The sequence below is a fragment of the Eretmochelys imbricata genome, chromosome 5, assembly GCF_965152235.1.
Source record: "Eretmochelys imbricata isolate rEreImb1 chromosome 5, rEreImb1.hap1, whole genome shotgun sequence".
NCBI lineage: Eukaryota > Metazoa > Chordata > Testudines > Cheloniidae > Eretmochelys > Eretmochelys imbricata.
In genome coordinates this window covers 135,280,773-135,295,761 of record NC_135576.1, presented here as the reverse complement: position 1 = coordinate 135,295,761, position 14,989 = coordinate 135,280,773, and the positions used below count along the sequence as shown (strand labels likewise).

The following is a 14,989-nucleotide window of genomic DNA, read 5'->3' as shown; positions in this document are numbered from 1 at the left end:
TGCTATCAATGTGATCAGATTCCTCTTTTATTTGCTTGGACCATGACTGTGTCTCTGCTGTTCCTTTGTTTAGCGTAGATTGGTGCTTGGATGATACCCTGCTGTCTGAAATTTAACCAGGGTAGAATAGAAGTTGAAGCAGCTGGATGGGGATTTTAAGATATTCAGCTTTGCACTGTTAGAAATAGTCCTAATGAGCATGATTGTGTGTAGAATGCAAGTGAAGTGGTTAAAGTGCTTGATAAACTTCATCATAGGGCTATTGCCGCCAGAGGCAGGTTGGTATGCGCATATATTTACAGGTATAAAGCCTACAATGTAGGTACGTGTTTGTGATTTAACTCTTTCCAGTAGGATAGCTAGTTAGTAACTTTTGTTGTTTTCCCTTAGGAAAAAACCCACTCATTGAAGCTAAAGCTTCCTGATCACTCGAGTTGATTCTCTTTATATGTAGACAGATGTGTTTAAATTCTATTAGTTTACTATTTTGGAAGGAACACAGCAGGGGCACACTGCTATCGTGAATGTTTAAAAAATTGAGCTGCATTTTCAGTTTTCAAATGAAGTGAATTTCATGTTTGAAATGAACTCGAGCTAAAAATGCAATAATTCCTGTTTTCATGGCTTGATATGTAATGGGCTCTCTTTACAAAGGTGAATTACATGGAATACAAAGCAAATATTTTGTAATATATAACATGTAGATGGACACCCTGGCATACAGTGGAGGATTGTGATTCTGCCATCTAAGTAAATGTCATGTAAAGATCGCTTTCAAGGAATCAGGAAAAGGAAATCTCTCTCCTGGGTATAAACTTAATTTGATACTTCACCAGCTTTGAGAGAAGAAAATCATTTAATGCCCTGTTAATAGGATGTTTGAATATTGCCAGAAACTAGTTAAGCAAGGATGTCCTGCATGATCATATGGCATAATTTGTAATAGTTATTTAAATGAAATTGGCACTCTTCCACCCTTGGTTTGGGTTTATAAAAAACTTTGTCTTTAGAGCTGGGCTGCTGTAGCAGTCTGTCTACTAGACTGCAGCACTGCATTTTGCCACTGACAAGTGAAAGGAAGCAGTGTGACAGCTGATGGCACAGTAACAGCTGGCCTAGCACGTGAATAGTAATGAGTAAAGGATTAGAGTTAAACACAGTTAAAGAAAATAACTTCACTTTTTCCACAAGTCACAGCCAAGGGAAATGGATGGAGCGGGAATCAGGGAGATCAGATTCTGGAGACGGTTGAAGAATGGATTGTTCTGGGAAAGAAATTGTCTAGGGATGAAGGAGGACAGCAGCCTAGTATCAGGGATCAAGTCTGGAGATCCAGGAGAGAGACTGCAGCAGATGGTCTGCTGCCTAAAGCTTTAGTTTGATGTTGAAAGCTGCTCTAGTTTCCCTAGGCTTCAGGTGGGGAAATTTCCTTTGCACAAAGTTTAACTCTGGTGAAATCACACTGATCTAACTAATGTCTCCATGAATGTGGAGGGTCACAATCCCTTAAAGTTTCAAATATAACAAGTTCCAATTTCCTGGTTGCATCATATCTGACTGCAGACACTACTCAGCTTATAAAACCAAACATGCCTTCACTACCAGAAGTGCTAGGGACTTTCCCTGTAAAAGTTCAGGTTCTAATGAGTACTGTAAGGTCCCTTACGGTATTGGACTGAGCCACGAGAAATTTTCTTTTTGGACACTTACAGTTGAGTCCAATTTGTGTCAGACAGTTATATTGCGTCTATCATTAGATCCTTACCTAGCTTCAGACAGTACTACTAATGCTTTACTTCTCTAAGAACTATAACTCTGTTTCTGTATCCTCATTTTTTGAGAAGGAAAGTTCAGATGCTGATGTGACTAAATACCTACAGGTATGCTTTTCTGTTTCAGTTTTTGCATCTGCTCAAATTTTCTGTTGCTGTACTTACCCCTTTGGTGGATTTGTTTCCCGTGACATACTGTAGGTACGTGGGCAAAGACTATTCTGCTGCTCAAGAACTAATGGAAGATGAGATGAAAGAATATTATAGTCAGAATCCGACAGTATTGCTGATGCAGTCTGTAAGCATTGGACAACTTGTCGCTGTACATGCCGAGGAAGATGCCTGGTTGCGTGCTCAGATAATTTCAGTGGAAGACAATCGAATAAAGGCAAGCAACTCTTTCTTTTTGACACTTTTTGTGAAAAAGTGTTAGTGTAAATAATAATAATACAGGTAATAGCTGTGCATTTATCACAGAAGAATCACTCTGCAGTACTCAGCAACAAATTGCTTTTGCTCTTCATTACATGAAAAACAAAGTGTGGCTTTTAAAATAATTACAGCACTGCTGCTAAAGTAAATGGTCTGTTGCCTTTTTCCTTATTTTTATTTTAGGCTTTTCTGTGTTCATTGGTATCTCTAATATACTAATGTATCCTGTGCATCATTATGAAACGTGGAAGTAGTATCTCCATCTTCCAGATATAGACTGTAAATGCCAGTAGATAACTAGAATGCCGATCTCCTGAGTCAAGTCCTAGTGCAGTTACCACAAGTCCATCCTTACTGTGTCTTTTGCAGCTTGTTAACACGAGTGCTTAGGCTCACTTACGCTGAGTGGGTATTCCTGTTGTTGTACTCAGCATGCTGGTAACTAAAATACCTTGAACAAAATGATTAAACTTTTCACACTGCTGCAGTTTCTCTTCTTGTTCTGTGTTCTCTAGAGTCAGAGTTGTATTTTTGGGGGCTTTACTTTTAGAGAATTAGAACATGACTGAACTGGAAGAGTTTAAGAAAAATTTCAAGTCCTTCGTGTCTAGTGTCACTGTAGTTATATTAAGTAACCTTAAATTGTAGGTTTTTATTTTTTTGCAGTCTCTGCTTCCCTAGTCAGCATGACAAACTTCCACTAAGATCTGCTAAACACACTTCTAATACAACTCCCTTTCACAAATTTAGTCAAGTGGACACATGCAGTTTTAAGTATCTGTTCCAAAACTGTGAGTTCTCATTCAGCTGGGAAGTCATGAGATGGGGGAATCTGTCCAGTATTCGAAGGCTTTAGCGTTAGCTGCAGAAAAACTGCCAGGACAATAGTCGCTAACGTCCCGCTGATTTCTCTCCAGATTTCAGCTAACTGCACTTGGTTGCACAGTAGGGAGGCCAGTGGTGCATGGCAAGAATAGCCTGCTCTCTGAAGTGTCTCTTCAACAAGAAATCTGGAAGTCTGGCTTTCTGGAGTGTCTGGCTTGCACATCAGATTTTCAGAAAGGCTTCTAAATCGCTCTCCCTGAGCCTGGTGATCTTCAAGAAGTTAGCATGGTACTGTGTATAGTTCAGAAAAACAAGAGACCATCTGTATAAGCTGATACAAAGCAGCGCTGTAGCTTCTTCTGTTCCAATCACCATCAGCCATTTGCTCCCACTGACTAAACAATTTATTTATCGAGATGGTATGAAGTCTGCAGTATTCTGAAACAGTGTAATCATCAGAAATGAGAATCAAAAAGGTTCCGTTCTCATTATAAAAACAAAAAGGAAATACCTAGAACTGCACTGAAATAATATTAAAGGGTCTGGTTTAAACCCACAAAAGCCAAAAAATTCAGAATTACCACTTTACTGCCATCTTCTGTACCATTCTGAGACAATAGGTACTCGGAAGCGCTGTCATTTTGTACCCTTTGAAGTGTTGGTGTTCCAAGGAACAGCTAACGCTGAGCTTGCAGTGATTTCAGGAAAGAGAAGAAGGGTGTGGAGCACTTTCTAAACTTTTTTTTATTGACATTAAATTAGTTTGAAGAATTTTCATATAATGGTATTTCAAAGTATATACCGTGTTAATGAGAAACAGATTTATATTAACAGCTGGCTGTATAAAAATGTGATCACTAAATAAGTCCACCAAGTGTGTGTATTCTGGATAAATCATTCAAATAGTACTAACATACTTGTAATATGAAAAATAAATGTTTCTCTTTCAATTATTAGGTGTGCTATGTTGATTATGGCTTCAGTGAGATTATTGAAAACAACAAAGTGTACAAACTAGGTAGATGCTTCTATTCGCTTCCATTCCAAGCTGCGAAATGTAGACTAGCAGGTAAGAGGAACTTTTTTGAGAGAATTATTAAATATCTAGTACCATAATTTTGCCTGTAACTTAACAGAGGTTGGGGCAGGAAAAGAGCCCCCAAAACCTTACTGCCTACTTCAGAGAAACCTGGGAAATGAAGGTAAGAAATAGGGAGGAATGGAGTTAAAATAAAAACATTAATTTGATCTGTTATTTTGGTTAGATTATTAAAGCTGGGTCTGTTTTCAAAAGGCTTTTGTTTTACCAGAAGAAAATAATTTATTTTCTTGATTCTCGAGGGATCTTGAATGTATATTTCATGGTAGAAGCTTGATTTAAGACTAGGAAGAGATCAGCTGAAGTTTCTCTGGTTTTCTTAGTATTTATTTTATTTTTTAATGGAGAAAGCTAGTTACCCGCATCCTCCCTCCCTCTTTCCTTCATTCCTTTTATTACACTTGGGGGGGGTCTTTCCCCTGCTTCCCGATTCTTCTCTTGAGCTCATGCCCAAGGCTCCGGGATTCAAGCCCTGTGGTTCCTGCTCTAAGCCCAGGCCAACAGGCAACCCCCATGACTCTTGTCCAAAGTGTCTGAGAGAGTCTCAAGCAGAGAAGTGCAGGATCTGCAAAGGGTTTTGTCCACGGACTGAGGAGGAGTGGAACTTCCGTTCAAAGCAGCTCCTCATGGAGGCAGCTCGTAGCCCTCAGCCTCCTGTGGCGAACCACGATCCAGCACCGAGCACCTCAGCGCACAATTCTCCAGCGGCAGCAGCCGGAGCAGCACCGTGGTTGGACTCTGGTTGAGACCCGCGGCTCCGGTGCTCCTTGGCACCGCAACCGACTTTATCGGCCCGGCCGCGCTCCCATTCTCCTGGCCAGAAGCGGCACCGGAAAAGGGTGGCCCACCTCCACAGAGAGCAGCCTCCCTGGAACCACCTGTGGAGACGCGTCCCGCAGGGGAGCATCTAGGGGCACAGCCTACGGCTTCGGCACCATTGACTCCGGCACTGAGGGGAGTCTGGTACCCCTAGACTCCCGGACTTGCAGCGTGATTGAGATCCAGTTTCCATTTCCCCTGGATACTTTTGCGGCTGCAAGGGATCTTATTGCCATGACAGCATCGGCATCCCCTCAGCCACATGCCAAGGCACCGGTACCTGTACGAACAGCACCATTCCGGGGCAAGCCAGCTCTACTCCACCCTTCGGTTGAGCTGCAGCACTGTTCCTGTTCTTGGCACGGTTCCCGCTCCTGCCTCCACTCACAGTCCCGGCACCAGGCATACTTGCAGCACCGCTTGGACTCCCATCGCCAGTCCCGATTGCGGCACTGCTCTATCTGCCAGTTGTCGTCGAGGAGTAGATCCGGATCCGACGCCGCTCTCAACGCCGGTCGTCATCTCGGCCCAGATCCAGGCACCGTTCCAGGTCTCGGTACTGGTCCAGGTCCCGGCACCGCTCCCCAGCATCGCGGCACCATTCCTCATCGATGTGACCCAGCGCAGAGCCACTCGGCACCACCGTGGCCTTCGCGTTCTGCTTCTCGTTCTTCGGGATCGAAGGCGGGGTCGTGTTTCTTGGACCTTCGCCATTTGGACCATAACCGCCTGGAGTCAGGGGCTGGGCCTTGGCAGGCGCAGGAGCAGGGTCCCGCTCAAGGGCTCACTCAGTGGCCGTTCTCAATGCCCTGGGCGTACCACCAGGCCCAGGGTGCTCCATCTGGGGCTTCTCTCCGAGCTACGAGTGCCAGAGGCTACCGCCAGTCTGCCCTCCCCGGGGGGCATGGAGACTGTGGCAGCTTCTCTCCCCGCTACAAGACCTCCTCCAATGCAGATTCCTGGTCCAGGCCCTGAGGTCGCTGGCACAAGACAGCTGGCCCCGGCTCCTCAAGAGGCCCTAAATGACCCTCTTTCCCCCGTGGCCACCTTATCTTCACCTGACAAGGCAGTGACAGGCACTGCAGTCTCAGGTCCCCCTCCAGTAGACCTCCGTGCCCACCAGGACCTCCTGCGCAGGGTGGTGCGGAATATGAACCTGCAGGCGGAGGAGGTGGTAGAGGTGGAGGACCCCGTGGTGGATATTCTGCCTGCGGAAGCTCCATCAAGGGTGGCCTTACCCCTTATTTGGACCATCCAAAGCACCGCCAGGACAATCTGGCAGACACCTACGTCCATCCCCCCCCAACTTCTGAAGGAGTGGAATGGAAATACTTTGTCGCCTCAAAGGGGTATGATTATCTGTTCACCCACCCACAGCCCTGTTCGCTCGTGGTGGCGTCAGTGAATGAAAAAGAATGGCATGGGCAGTAGGCCCCAGCGCCCAAATCAAAGGATGCCAAGCGCCTTGATTTGTTTGGGCACAAAGTTTATTCCTTCGGCTCAGGATCACTAATCAGCAGGCGCTCCTGAGCCGTTACAATTTTAACTCCTGGAACTCCATGCTGAAGTTTAAGGAGTTAGTACCTCCTGAGTCCAGAGAGGAGTTTGAGGCTTTGGCGGAAGAGGGCAAAACAGTGGCACAGACCTCTTTGCAGGCCTCGCTGGATGATGTGGACTCCGCCACACGTACTTTGTCCTCGGGGATCACAGTGATCCCCATCTCCTGGCTGCAAGCCTCCGGCCTGCCACCGGAACTTCAGCAAACACTGCAGGACCTCCCCTTTGATGGAGCAGGCCTGTTCTCAGAAAAGACCAATTCAAGGCTACAAAGCCTTAAGGACTCAAGGGCGTTAATGAAGTCCCTGGGCATGCACACACTGGCTACCCAGTTGAAACCCTTCAAACCCCAGCAGCCACAACAATGCTCCTATCCTCCTCCTCAGCCGAGGCAGGCTTTCTATAGGAGGCGGGGGCGTAATGGCAGGAGGAAGCCCTCCAACCCCCAGTCTGGGCAAGGCCAGGGCCCGTCCGAGCCTTCATCAGGCTCAGAACAGGCCTTTTGAAGGGCCGCCCTAGGACAGTGTACCAGACCTCGTTCAGGATCTTACCCCACCTTTCTTGAATAGTTTATCCCATTTCCACCATGCTTGGTCTCGCATAACCACGGACCACTGGGTTCTCTGCACGGTGGAAACGGGATACTCTCTCTAATTTCCTCCGCGCCCCCCCCCCCCCTTCCTCCCATCCTTCTTCCCCATCCCTCTTCAGGGACCCTTCTCATGAGCAATTTCTTATTCAGGAATTTCAGATGCTCCTCGCCATGGGGACAATTGAGGAGGTTCTGAGGGAGCTAAGGGGCAGGGGTTTTACTCCCAATACTTCCTTATCCCCAAGGCAAAGGGTGGGCTTTGGCCCATTCTGGACCTGCGCGGTCTCAACAAGTACATGGTAAAGTTGAAATTCCACATGGTCTCGTTGGGTACCATTATACCTTCCCTGGAGACTGGTATGCCACCCTTGACATGAAGGACGTGTATTTCCACATAGTGATTCATCCGGCACACAGACACTTCCTCAGCTTTGTGGTCAACTGCAAACGCTATCCGTTCACGGCCCTTCCCTTCGGTCTTCCACAGCCCCCCGAGTGTTCACCAAATGTATGGTGGTCGTGGCGGCCTTCCTTCGTTGACGGCGGGTGCAGATTTACCCTTACCTCGATGACTGGCTTATCCGGGAACGCACCAAAGAACATGTGCAGTCCCACCTCTGCTTGGTCACAGACATGTTTAGTCGGTTAGGCTTCCTTCTCAACAGGGCAAAGTCAACACTAGAACCGACCCAGAGAATAGAATTTATCGGGGCGGCTCTTGACTCGGTGCAGGCACAAGCCCTCCTGCTGGACGCTTGTTTCCAGGCTATAGTGGGCCTCGTCCAGAGCCTTCAAAGCTTCCCAAGCTCGTCAGCAAGAAGTTGCCTGAGTCTTCTTGGCCACATGGCCTCCTGTGCATACGTGACCAGGCATACCAGACTTTGACTCCACCCATTACAAGCCCAGCTAGCTTCAGTCTATTGCCCAGGTCGAGACAGCCTGAACTTGGTGGTCACCGTCCCAGAGCGGGTCTTGGCCTCCCTCCGCTGGTGGCTAAATCCCCGGGTGGTATACAAAGGAGTCCCTTTTCACAGCCTGCAGCCCTTCTTGTCTCTGGTCACGAATGTGTCAGCCCTGGGATGGGGTGCCCACCTCAGGGACATAAGGCCTATGGCCCCCGTCCATGCTCTCTTCATATCAACATCCGGGAGCTGATGGTGGTGCGCCTTGCCTGTCAAGCCTTCCAGGAGCAGCTGCAGGGTCATTGTGTGGCAGTCCTCACAGATAGCGCCACGGCCATGTTCTACATCAACTAACAAGGGGGGCCCACTCCACTCCCTTCGTCAGGAGGCCGTTCGACTGTGGGAATTCTGCATTGCCCACTCCATTCACCTGGTGGCGTCCTTTCTACCTGGGGTCCAGAACACGCTGGCGGACTACCCGAGCAGGTCCTTCCGCTCCCATGGGTGGTCACTTTTGACCAGATGTCATCCACCCCATCTTCTGAAGGTGGGGGTTTCCCCAGGTCGACCCGTTGGCCTCCCGCAGTAATTGGAAATGCCTGGTGTTCTGCTCCCTCTAAGGCCGCTCCCCGGGCTCTCTCACAGATGCCTTCTTGCTCCTGTGGATGGGTTGACTATTTTACGCCTTTCCCCTGGTGCATAGGGTCCTGCTCAGAGTGGGCAGGGACAGGGCGCGAGTGATTCTGGTGGCTCCGGCATGGCCCAACAGCACTGGTACACTGTGCTGTTGGAGCTCTCTGTGGATGGTCCAGTCCCATTGCCTCTTCTTCCCAACCTGATGACTCAGGGTCACGGTCGCCTCTGCCATCCCGACCTACGATCTCTCCACCTCACGGCATGGATGCTGCGTGGCTAAACCCTTCAGAATGTCTCTGTTCGGAGTCTGTACGGCAAGTACTGATGGGCAGCAGGAAGCCCACCACTCAGGCCACATACATGGCTAAGTGGAAGCAGTTTTCATGCTGGTGCACTCAGCGCAACACCCCCCTCTCCAGGCATCCGTGCCTCTCATTTTGGAGCATGTCCTGGACCTAAAACAGCAGGGCCTGGTGGCATCCTCTGTCAGAGTTCACCTGGCGGCCATCTCGGCTTTTCACCCAGGTGCGAATGGCCGCTCTGTCTTCGCCAATCCCATGGTTGGCAGGTTCCTCAAGGGCCTGGACCGTCTCTACCCACAGGTTCGACAGCCAGTCCCCACATGGGACCTTAACCTGGTCTTCTCCAGACTCATGGGGCCCCGGTCGAGCCACTGGCCACCTGTTTCCTCCTCTACCTCTCCTGGAAAACTGCTTTCCTTGTTGCTATCATGTCGGTGCGGTGTGTCTCCGAGTTCAGAGCCCTTACCTCAGAACCGCCCTACACGGTCTTTCATAAAGATAAGGTGCAGCTTCGGCCTCATCAGTCCTTCCTTCCCAAGGTGGTATCGGCCTTCCATATCAGCCAGGACATTTTTCGACCAGATTTTTATGCGAAACGGCACGATGGTCACCAGCAACAGCGGCTGCATTCCCTCAATGTCCTTAGGGCCCTTGCCTTCTTCATTGAGCATATGAAGCCATTCAGGAAGACGACCCAGCTCTTCGTTGCGGTGGCAGACTGGATGAAGAGCCTCCCGGTCTCCTCTCAGCGGGTCTCTTCATGAATCACGTCCTGCATCCGCACTTGCTATGATCTGGCTGGTGTACCGACCCCGCCCCTCACTGCTCTCTCCACAATAGCCCAGGCCTCATCGGCAGCTTGTCTGGCCCAGGTGCTGATGCAGGAGATCGGCAGTTTTCTGCAAGGCAAGATTCTGCATAGGCCACGCTGAAAGTTCCTTTTGCATGTGATCTTGGATTTCCATATGAATCAGTCTATCTAGCCGCCATCGTCCCTCCCAAAGGTTCATATGCACTAGAACGAACAAAGACTCCACCTCTTCGGCATTCATTAATGGTTAGCTTTGTAGCTCGATAGGAAAAAGCCCTTTCAAGTTTCTTTCTCAATCTTTGTTTGTCGCAGAGTGTGAGAGGGTCAACCAATCATAGCTCATCGACTTTTGAAATGGATAATGCATTATGGTGGTGCTGGTAATGCCTCCTGATAAGCTTGTAACACACTCGACTAGAGCACATTCAACGTCAGCAGCTTTGTGGTTCATGTCCCAGTTATGGGCAATTGCAGGGGAGCAACATGGTCTTCTGTTCATACATTCACCAGACCGTATGCACAGTCTGCTGCATCAAGGGAGGACACAAATGTAGGGAAAGCAGTCCTTCAGTCCGTCTTCCGATGAGATTCCAGGCCCCACTGCCTGGGGTAACAGCTTGGGAGACACCAACAGTGTAATGGACACCTGGAAGTCCTCGAAGAAAGAACGGTTACTTTAGCTTCTCGTAACTGTTCTTTGAGATGTGTTGGATATGTCCATTCATGACCTACCCTCCCCTTCCAACACATCAGTCTACCACTGACTTCCTGTGCAAAGGAACTAGGGGAGGGTTCTGCACTCCAGAGCTTGTGCAGTTTGTGTGGGGGTGTGGCCACCCTTCTACATATCGCTAGGGAGAACTCTCGCGCACCAGCACACTGCAGGCATATGTGCCTGCAGTGTATCTAGAACAGCGTTGGAGAAGGTAAGTAACCATTTTTTCTGTTGCATGAAAAGTTTGGAGGTTTTGACACTTGTTCTTGTTCCAGTGTGTTGGAAAAAGCCCAAGACTCCTTGAATTTAAGGGATGGGGGATAGGGGGGCAAAGAGAGGCTGGGAGTGGCCTCTATCCCCAAAATGGCCAATAGCATGGTTTAGGCAGACTAGGGACTGGAACCTGGGTTTTCCACATCTTTGAGTGCCATAACCATTGGGCTATATGCTGTTCTGGGATAGGGGATCTCTTTCTTTTGTCCACAAATTCCACCCTGTTCCCGAGAAACCTTTCTAATTAACATTTTGTTGAAACAATACGTATCTGAAACATTTTAGTTTCAGCAAAAAAAAAAAAAAAATCTTTTGTTGGAAATATTCCTGATCAGCTCTACTAGGTGACGGTCTGCATCTATAGTCACTTATTTACGTCTGTAAATGTGACCTGAAGTGACTTGCCCATATGCTCAGGGTTCAGCTGATCGCCACATTTGGGGTCAGGAAGGAATTTCCTCCAGGGCAGATTGGAAGAGGCCCTGGAGGTTTTTGCCTTGCTCTATAGCATGTGGAACAGGCCACTTGCTGGAGGATTCTCTGCTCCTTGAAACCTTTAAACCGTGATTTGAGGACTTCAATAGCTCAGACATAGGTGAGAGGTTTTCCGCAGGAGTGGGTGGGTGAGATTCTGTGGCCTGCGTTGTGTAGGTGGTCAGACTAGATGATCATAATGGTCCCTTCTGACCTTAATATCTATACCGAGGTCATGCATGCCTGTGGCAGACCTCGGCATTTAATCAGGTATGAATCCCAGTCCAGTTGCCTTCACCACGAGATCACCTCGTGCCTCTCACCGTATCTTAAATTACATGTAAACTCTTCACAGCAGCGACCTGTGGTGTGGCAGTGGTTCTACCTATGCTTCATTTCTGCTCTCCCACTGCTCCACCCGGCCTCCAGCGCCTTCCAGGGTGGGGGGACTTAGCCTTCCAGCCAGCTCACATAAGAGTTCCACCCCTTCCAGGATACCCAAAGGCCCAAGTAAATGCACAGAATGTAAACTCTTCCCTTCCTTAGGGATGCTGTGATAGACAGCAGCCCGCCCTGGTTCCTGGCCTTAGCCAGTCTTGTCTCCCGCAGTGAGAGCTCCAGGTCTGTTTTCCCTTTTTATAGAGCAATTAAAACTTAGAACCTACTGTAACTTGCATTCATGATCTTGTATAAGAAAATGGCCATGAGTGACCATGGAGAATATTTGTACTTTGGCATATTGCTTTCCTTTACAAATCCCCTTTATTAGTCTTGAAAGTGTATAATACAGAAACATTTAGGGGGGAAAAAATTACACTAAAGAAGAATGTTGCAGAAAACTAGGGGGAGGTCTCTTTACGAATACAGTACATCTCCTGTTGTGTTCTGATTCTTGGAGCTGAGCTCCCAGTTGCTGGCAGAGATACTATACTTCCCTGTGGGAAGTTTCAAGGAAAATGTGTGGAAATGCTGAACTGCTTGTTTCACAGGGCTGGAAGTCTTCTGTGATGATCCTGTTCTAGTGAAAGTTGTTGAGTCACAAACCTGTGGCAAGATATTTGCTGTGGAAATACTGGAAAAGAGTGATATTCCGCTTGTTGTTCTGTATGACACCTCAGGAGAGGATGATATAAATATCAACGTCACCTGTCTGAAGGCCTTATGTGACAAATCGCTTGAACTACACCTTCAGGTACTGTTTTATTTATGAGGTAATACTTGTTCATTTAAAATTCTGAAGTGTTCCATCATGGGGAAGGAGCACAATACCAGAAACTTGTTAAATGTCTTCCTTCAAATGTTTTGTTGCAGGCAGATGCCTTATATACAAATGTTAGAGTCACCAACGTTTGCTCTGACGGAACCCTATATTGCCAGGTGCCATCGAAGGGCCTAGCCAAACTCTGCGAGATCTTGCAAAAGTTGGAAGACTACTTCCATTACAAGGTGTGTAAGGAGAAGGGAGATGCTGAGGTAATTTTTTTTACTGTGTTACACTCCCTGCATCTCAGCTTAACTCTTTACAGAGGCTCCGAGCAGGAATTCTGTCTTTCAGGACGTTTCAGAAAGCATTAGTATTAAACAGGGCAGTTATCTAAAACCCTGAATGTAGCTGTTAGTAACTGTTCCCAGCCAGCTTCAGAATACCACACAATTTCTTAGTAAAACCTTTATTAAACACAAAAACTATTGTAAATAGTTTTTGGAATACTTATGAATAATTTCTTAAACAAAAGCTAGTAAACTGGATGTAGTAAATTTCCTGTTCTTTCTCATACAGACTTCCCCACTTTGTTGCTATTCTATATTTCAATGCAAGGTTTCAACATGACGTTTACACTTCTGTACGTTGGTGCACACAAACACGCTAATGTTTTTTCAGGTGATTTTTTTTAGTCTTTATAGAGTGACCATGATTTATATAGGGTGTCGTCTGCACTCTTCTGAGCCTGAAAATGGAAAAACCTGAGTTGCAGCCCAACTCTTTGGAGCCTTGTCAGCAAACAAAAGTCTGGGGACCCTACCAGCTAGCAGCGTTCCAACCCTCGAGTTAATAGTTGACTGGCTCACTTGTTGGTGAGACAGAAATCTGTAGTCTGTATTCATACAGCTTTTGGGATCAGCATATCCACTGTCCATTCCCTGGATCTCTAAGACTCTCATTCTGTAGAGCACGAGCTTTTCCCCATGAGCCAAGTCAGGTAAGCGTATACAAACCATCACCTCACTGAGCTCTGCCCCGTTCTCTCTCTAACTGGGGCAAGATTGCAGTTTAACTCAATTAGCTAATCGCTAAATGTAGGTTCCATTGTCTCTGTAGCCACTAAGTGTGACAAATTCTCCCTTCCCAGATCCTCCCTCTAGGTCTGTAAAACACACTACCCTGGAGTCAAACATCATTTAATAATAGACTGCTTCCTTAATAAGGAAAGCTGGACTAGCGCTCACCTGTGTCCTAAGTGGGACAGGGATAGGGACCCAGCCCTTGCAGCAGGCATGTCTTGGTCCTATATGGGTCAGCCATTAAGTCCACAGGGCTATCTTTAACTCCTGTATTTATAACCTTTCCCCTCAGAATCTGGCTATATTCTCAGATGACAAATAGCATGGGACCTTCAAGCCTGCTTTCCCTAAATGAAAACCTCTCCTACAACTTCTTAAAAAAAGTTCCTGAGCATGTGTAGCAACTGCCACACCCTATTTCTGAATGTTCCGGGTCCTCTCTTAGTGAGTCCCTCTGCCCTGCAGTTTGCAGATGTGCAGGCAGAGACTTCAAACAGAAACCCGTGATTCCTTTCTTTGTGCCAAAAAGTCAACTACACTATAAAGCATGTGGGTTGCATCTGTTTTCAAATCTGTAGTGGGCTGAGATGGAAATGAAGAGAGCTTTCATCATCATCCCTTTTGGCTCCAGGATATTGGAGATGCTTGACATTCTAATACACAGCTTGATGAATGTTTCAGTTTTAGTCTCCTTGCTAAAGCTTTTGCAAGCCATCTCTTGTAGTAGTCTCTGCTCTTGGTCTGTCACTTTTATGCTTCTCTGGATAAGAACGGTTTACAACCAACCCAATAGGTTTCCTCCTCATATAAACAATCAAGATGTTCTCCCCCACCCCCCAAGAGATCCCCTTGTCCCTCTCATTCTTGCCTGACTTTTCTGATGGGCAAGGCTTTTGTAGAGGTGAGGTGCAAGCCCCCCATGGCACTTGCAAGACCCACATGCCACATCAAAGTAAAAAGCAGTGCAGTTAAGCAGACCAGTTTTTAAACCTTTTCCAGCTTTGCCTATCAAGGTTTAGGGCAGCTCTGGTGCTCATTCTCTCCTTGGAAATATAACCTTGAATATTTTTTTTTAAAACCCCTTAGGACTGATCCAAAGTGATAAACAGAAACTGTTTAAGTATCAGAGGGGTGTCCGTGTTAGTGTATATCTACAAAAACAATGAGGAGTCCAGTGGCACCTTAAAGACTAACCGATTTATTTGGGCATAAGCTTTCATGGGTAAAAAACCCACTTCTTCAGATGCATGGAGTGAAAATTTACAGACACAGGTATAAATATATATTGGCACATGAAGAGAAGGGAGTTACCTTACAAGTGGAGAACCAATGTTGAAGGCCAATTCAGTCAGGGTGGATGTGGTCCACTCCCAATAATTGATGAGGAGGTGTCAATACCCAGAGAGCAAAAATTGCTTTTGTAGTGAGCCAGCCACTCCCAGTCCCTATTGAAGCCCAAATTGATGGTGTTACGTTTGCAAATGAATTGTAGCTCAG

At 47.1% G+C, this 14,989-nt stretch overlaps 1 protein-coding gene across 7 annotated transcripts in view; it reads left to right on the top strand.

Annotated features, from left to right (window-relative positions):
- TDRD7 (tudor domain containing 7) overlaps positions 1–14,989 on the top strand; it is a 101,936-nt gene that overhangs the window by 62,543 nt on the left and 24,404 nt on the right. For 4 of the 7 annotated variants that reach the window (XM_077817980.1, XM_077817975.1, XM_077817979.1 and 1 more), the window contains 4 exons: positions 1,974–2,160; positions 3,987–4,098; positions 12,199–12,401; positions 12,521–12,682. In XM_077817980.1, coding sequence (XP_077674106.1) covers positions 1,974–2,160; positions 3,987–4,098; positions 12,199–12,401; positions 12,521–12,682 — 664 coding nt within the window. The remainder of the gene's footprint in view (positions 1–1,973; positions 2,161–3,986; positions 4,099–12,198; positions 12,402–12,520; positions 12,683–14,989) is intronic. The other 3 variants (XM_077817978.1, XM_077817977.1, XM_077817976.1) reach the window with 1 other exon arrangement.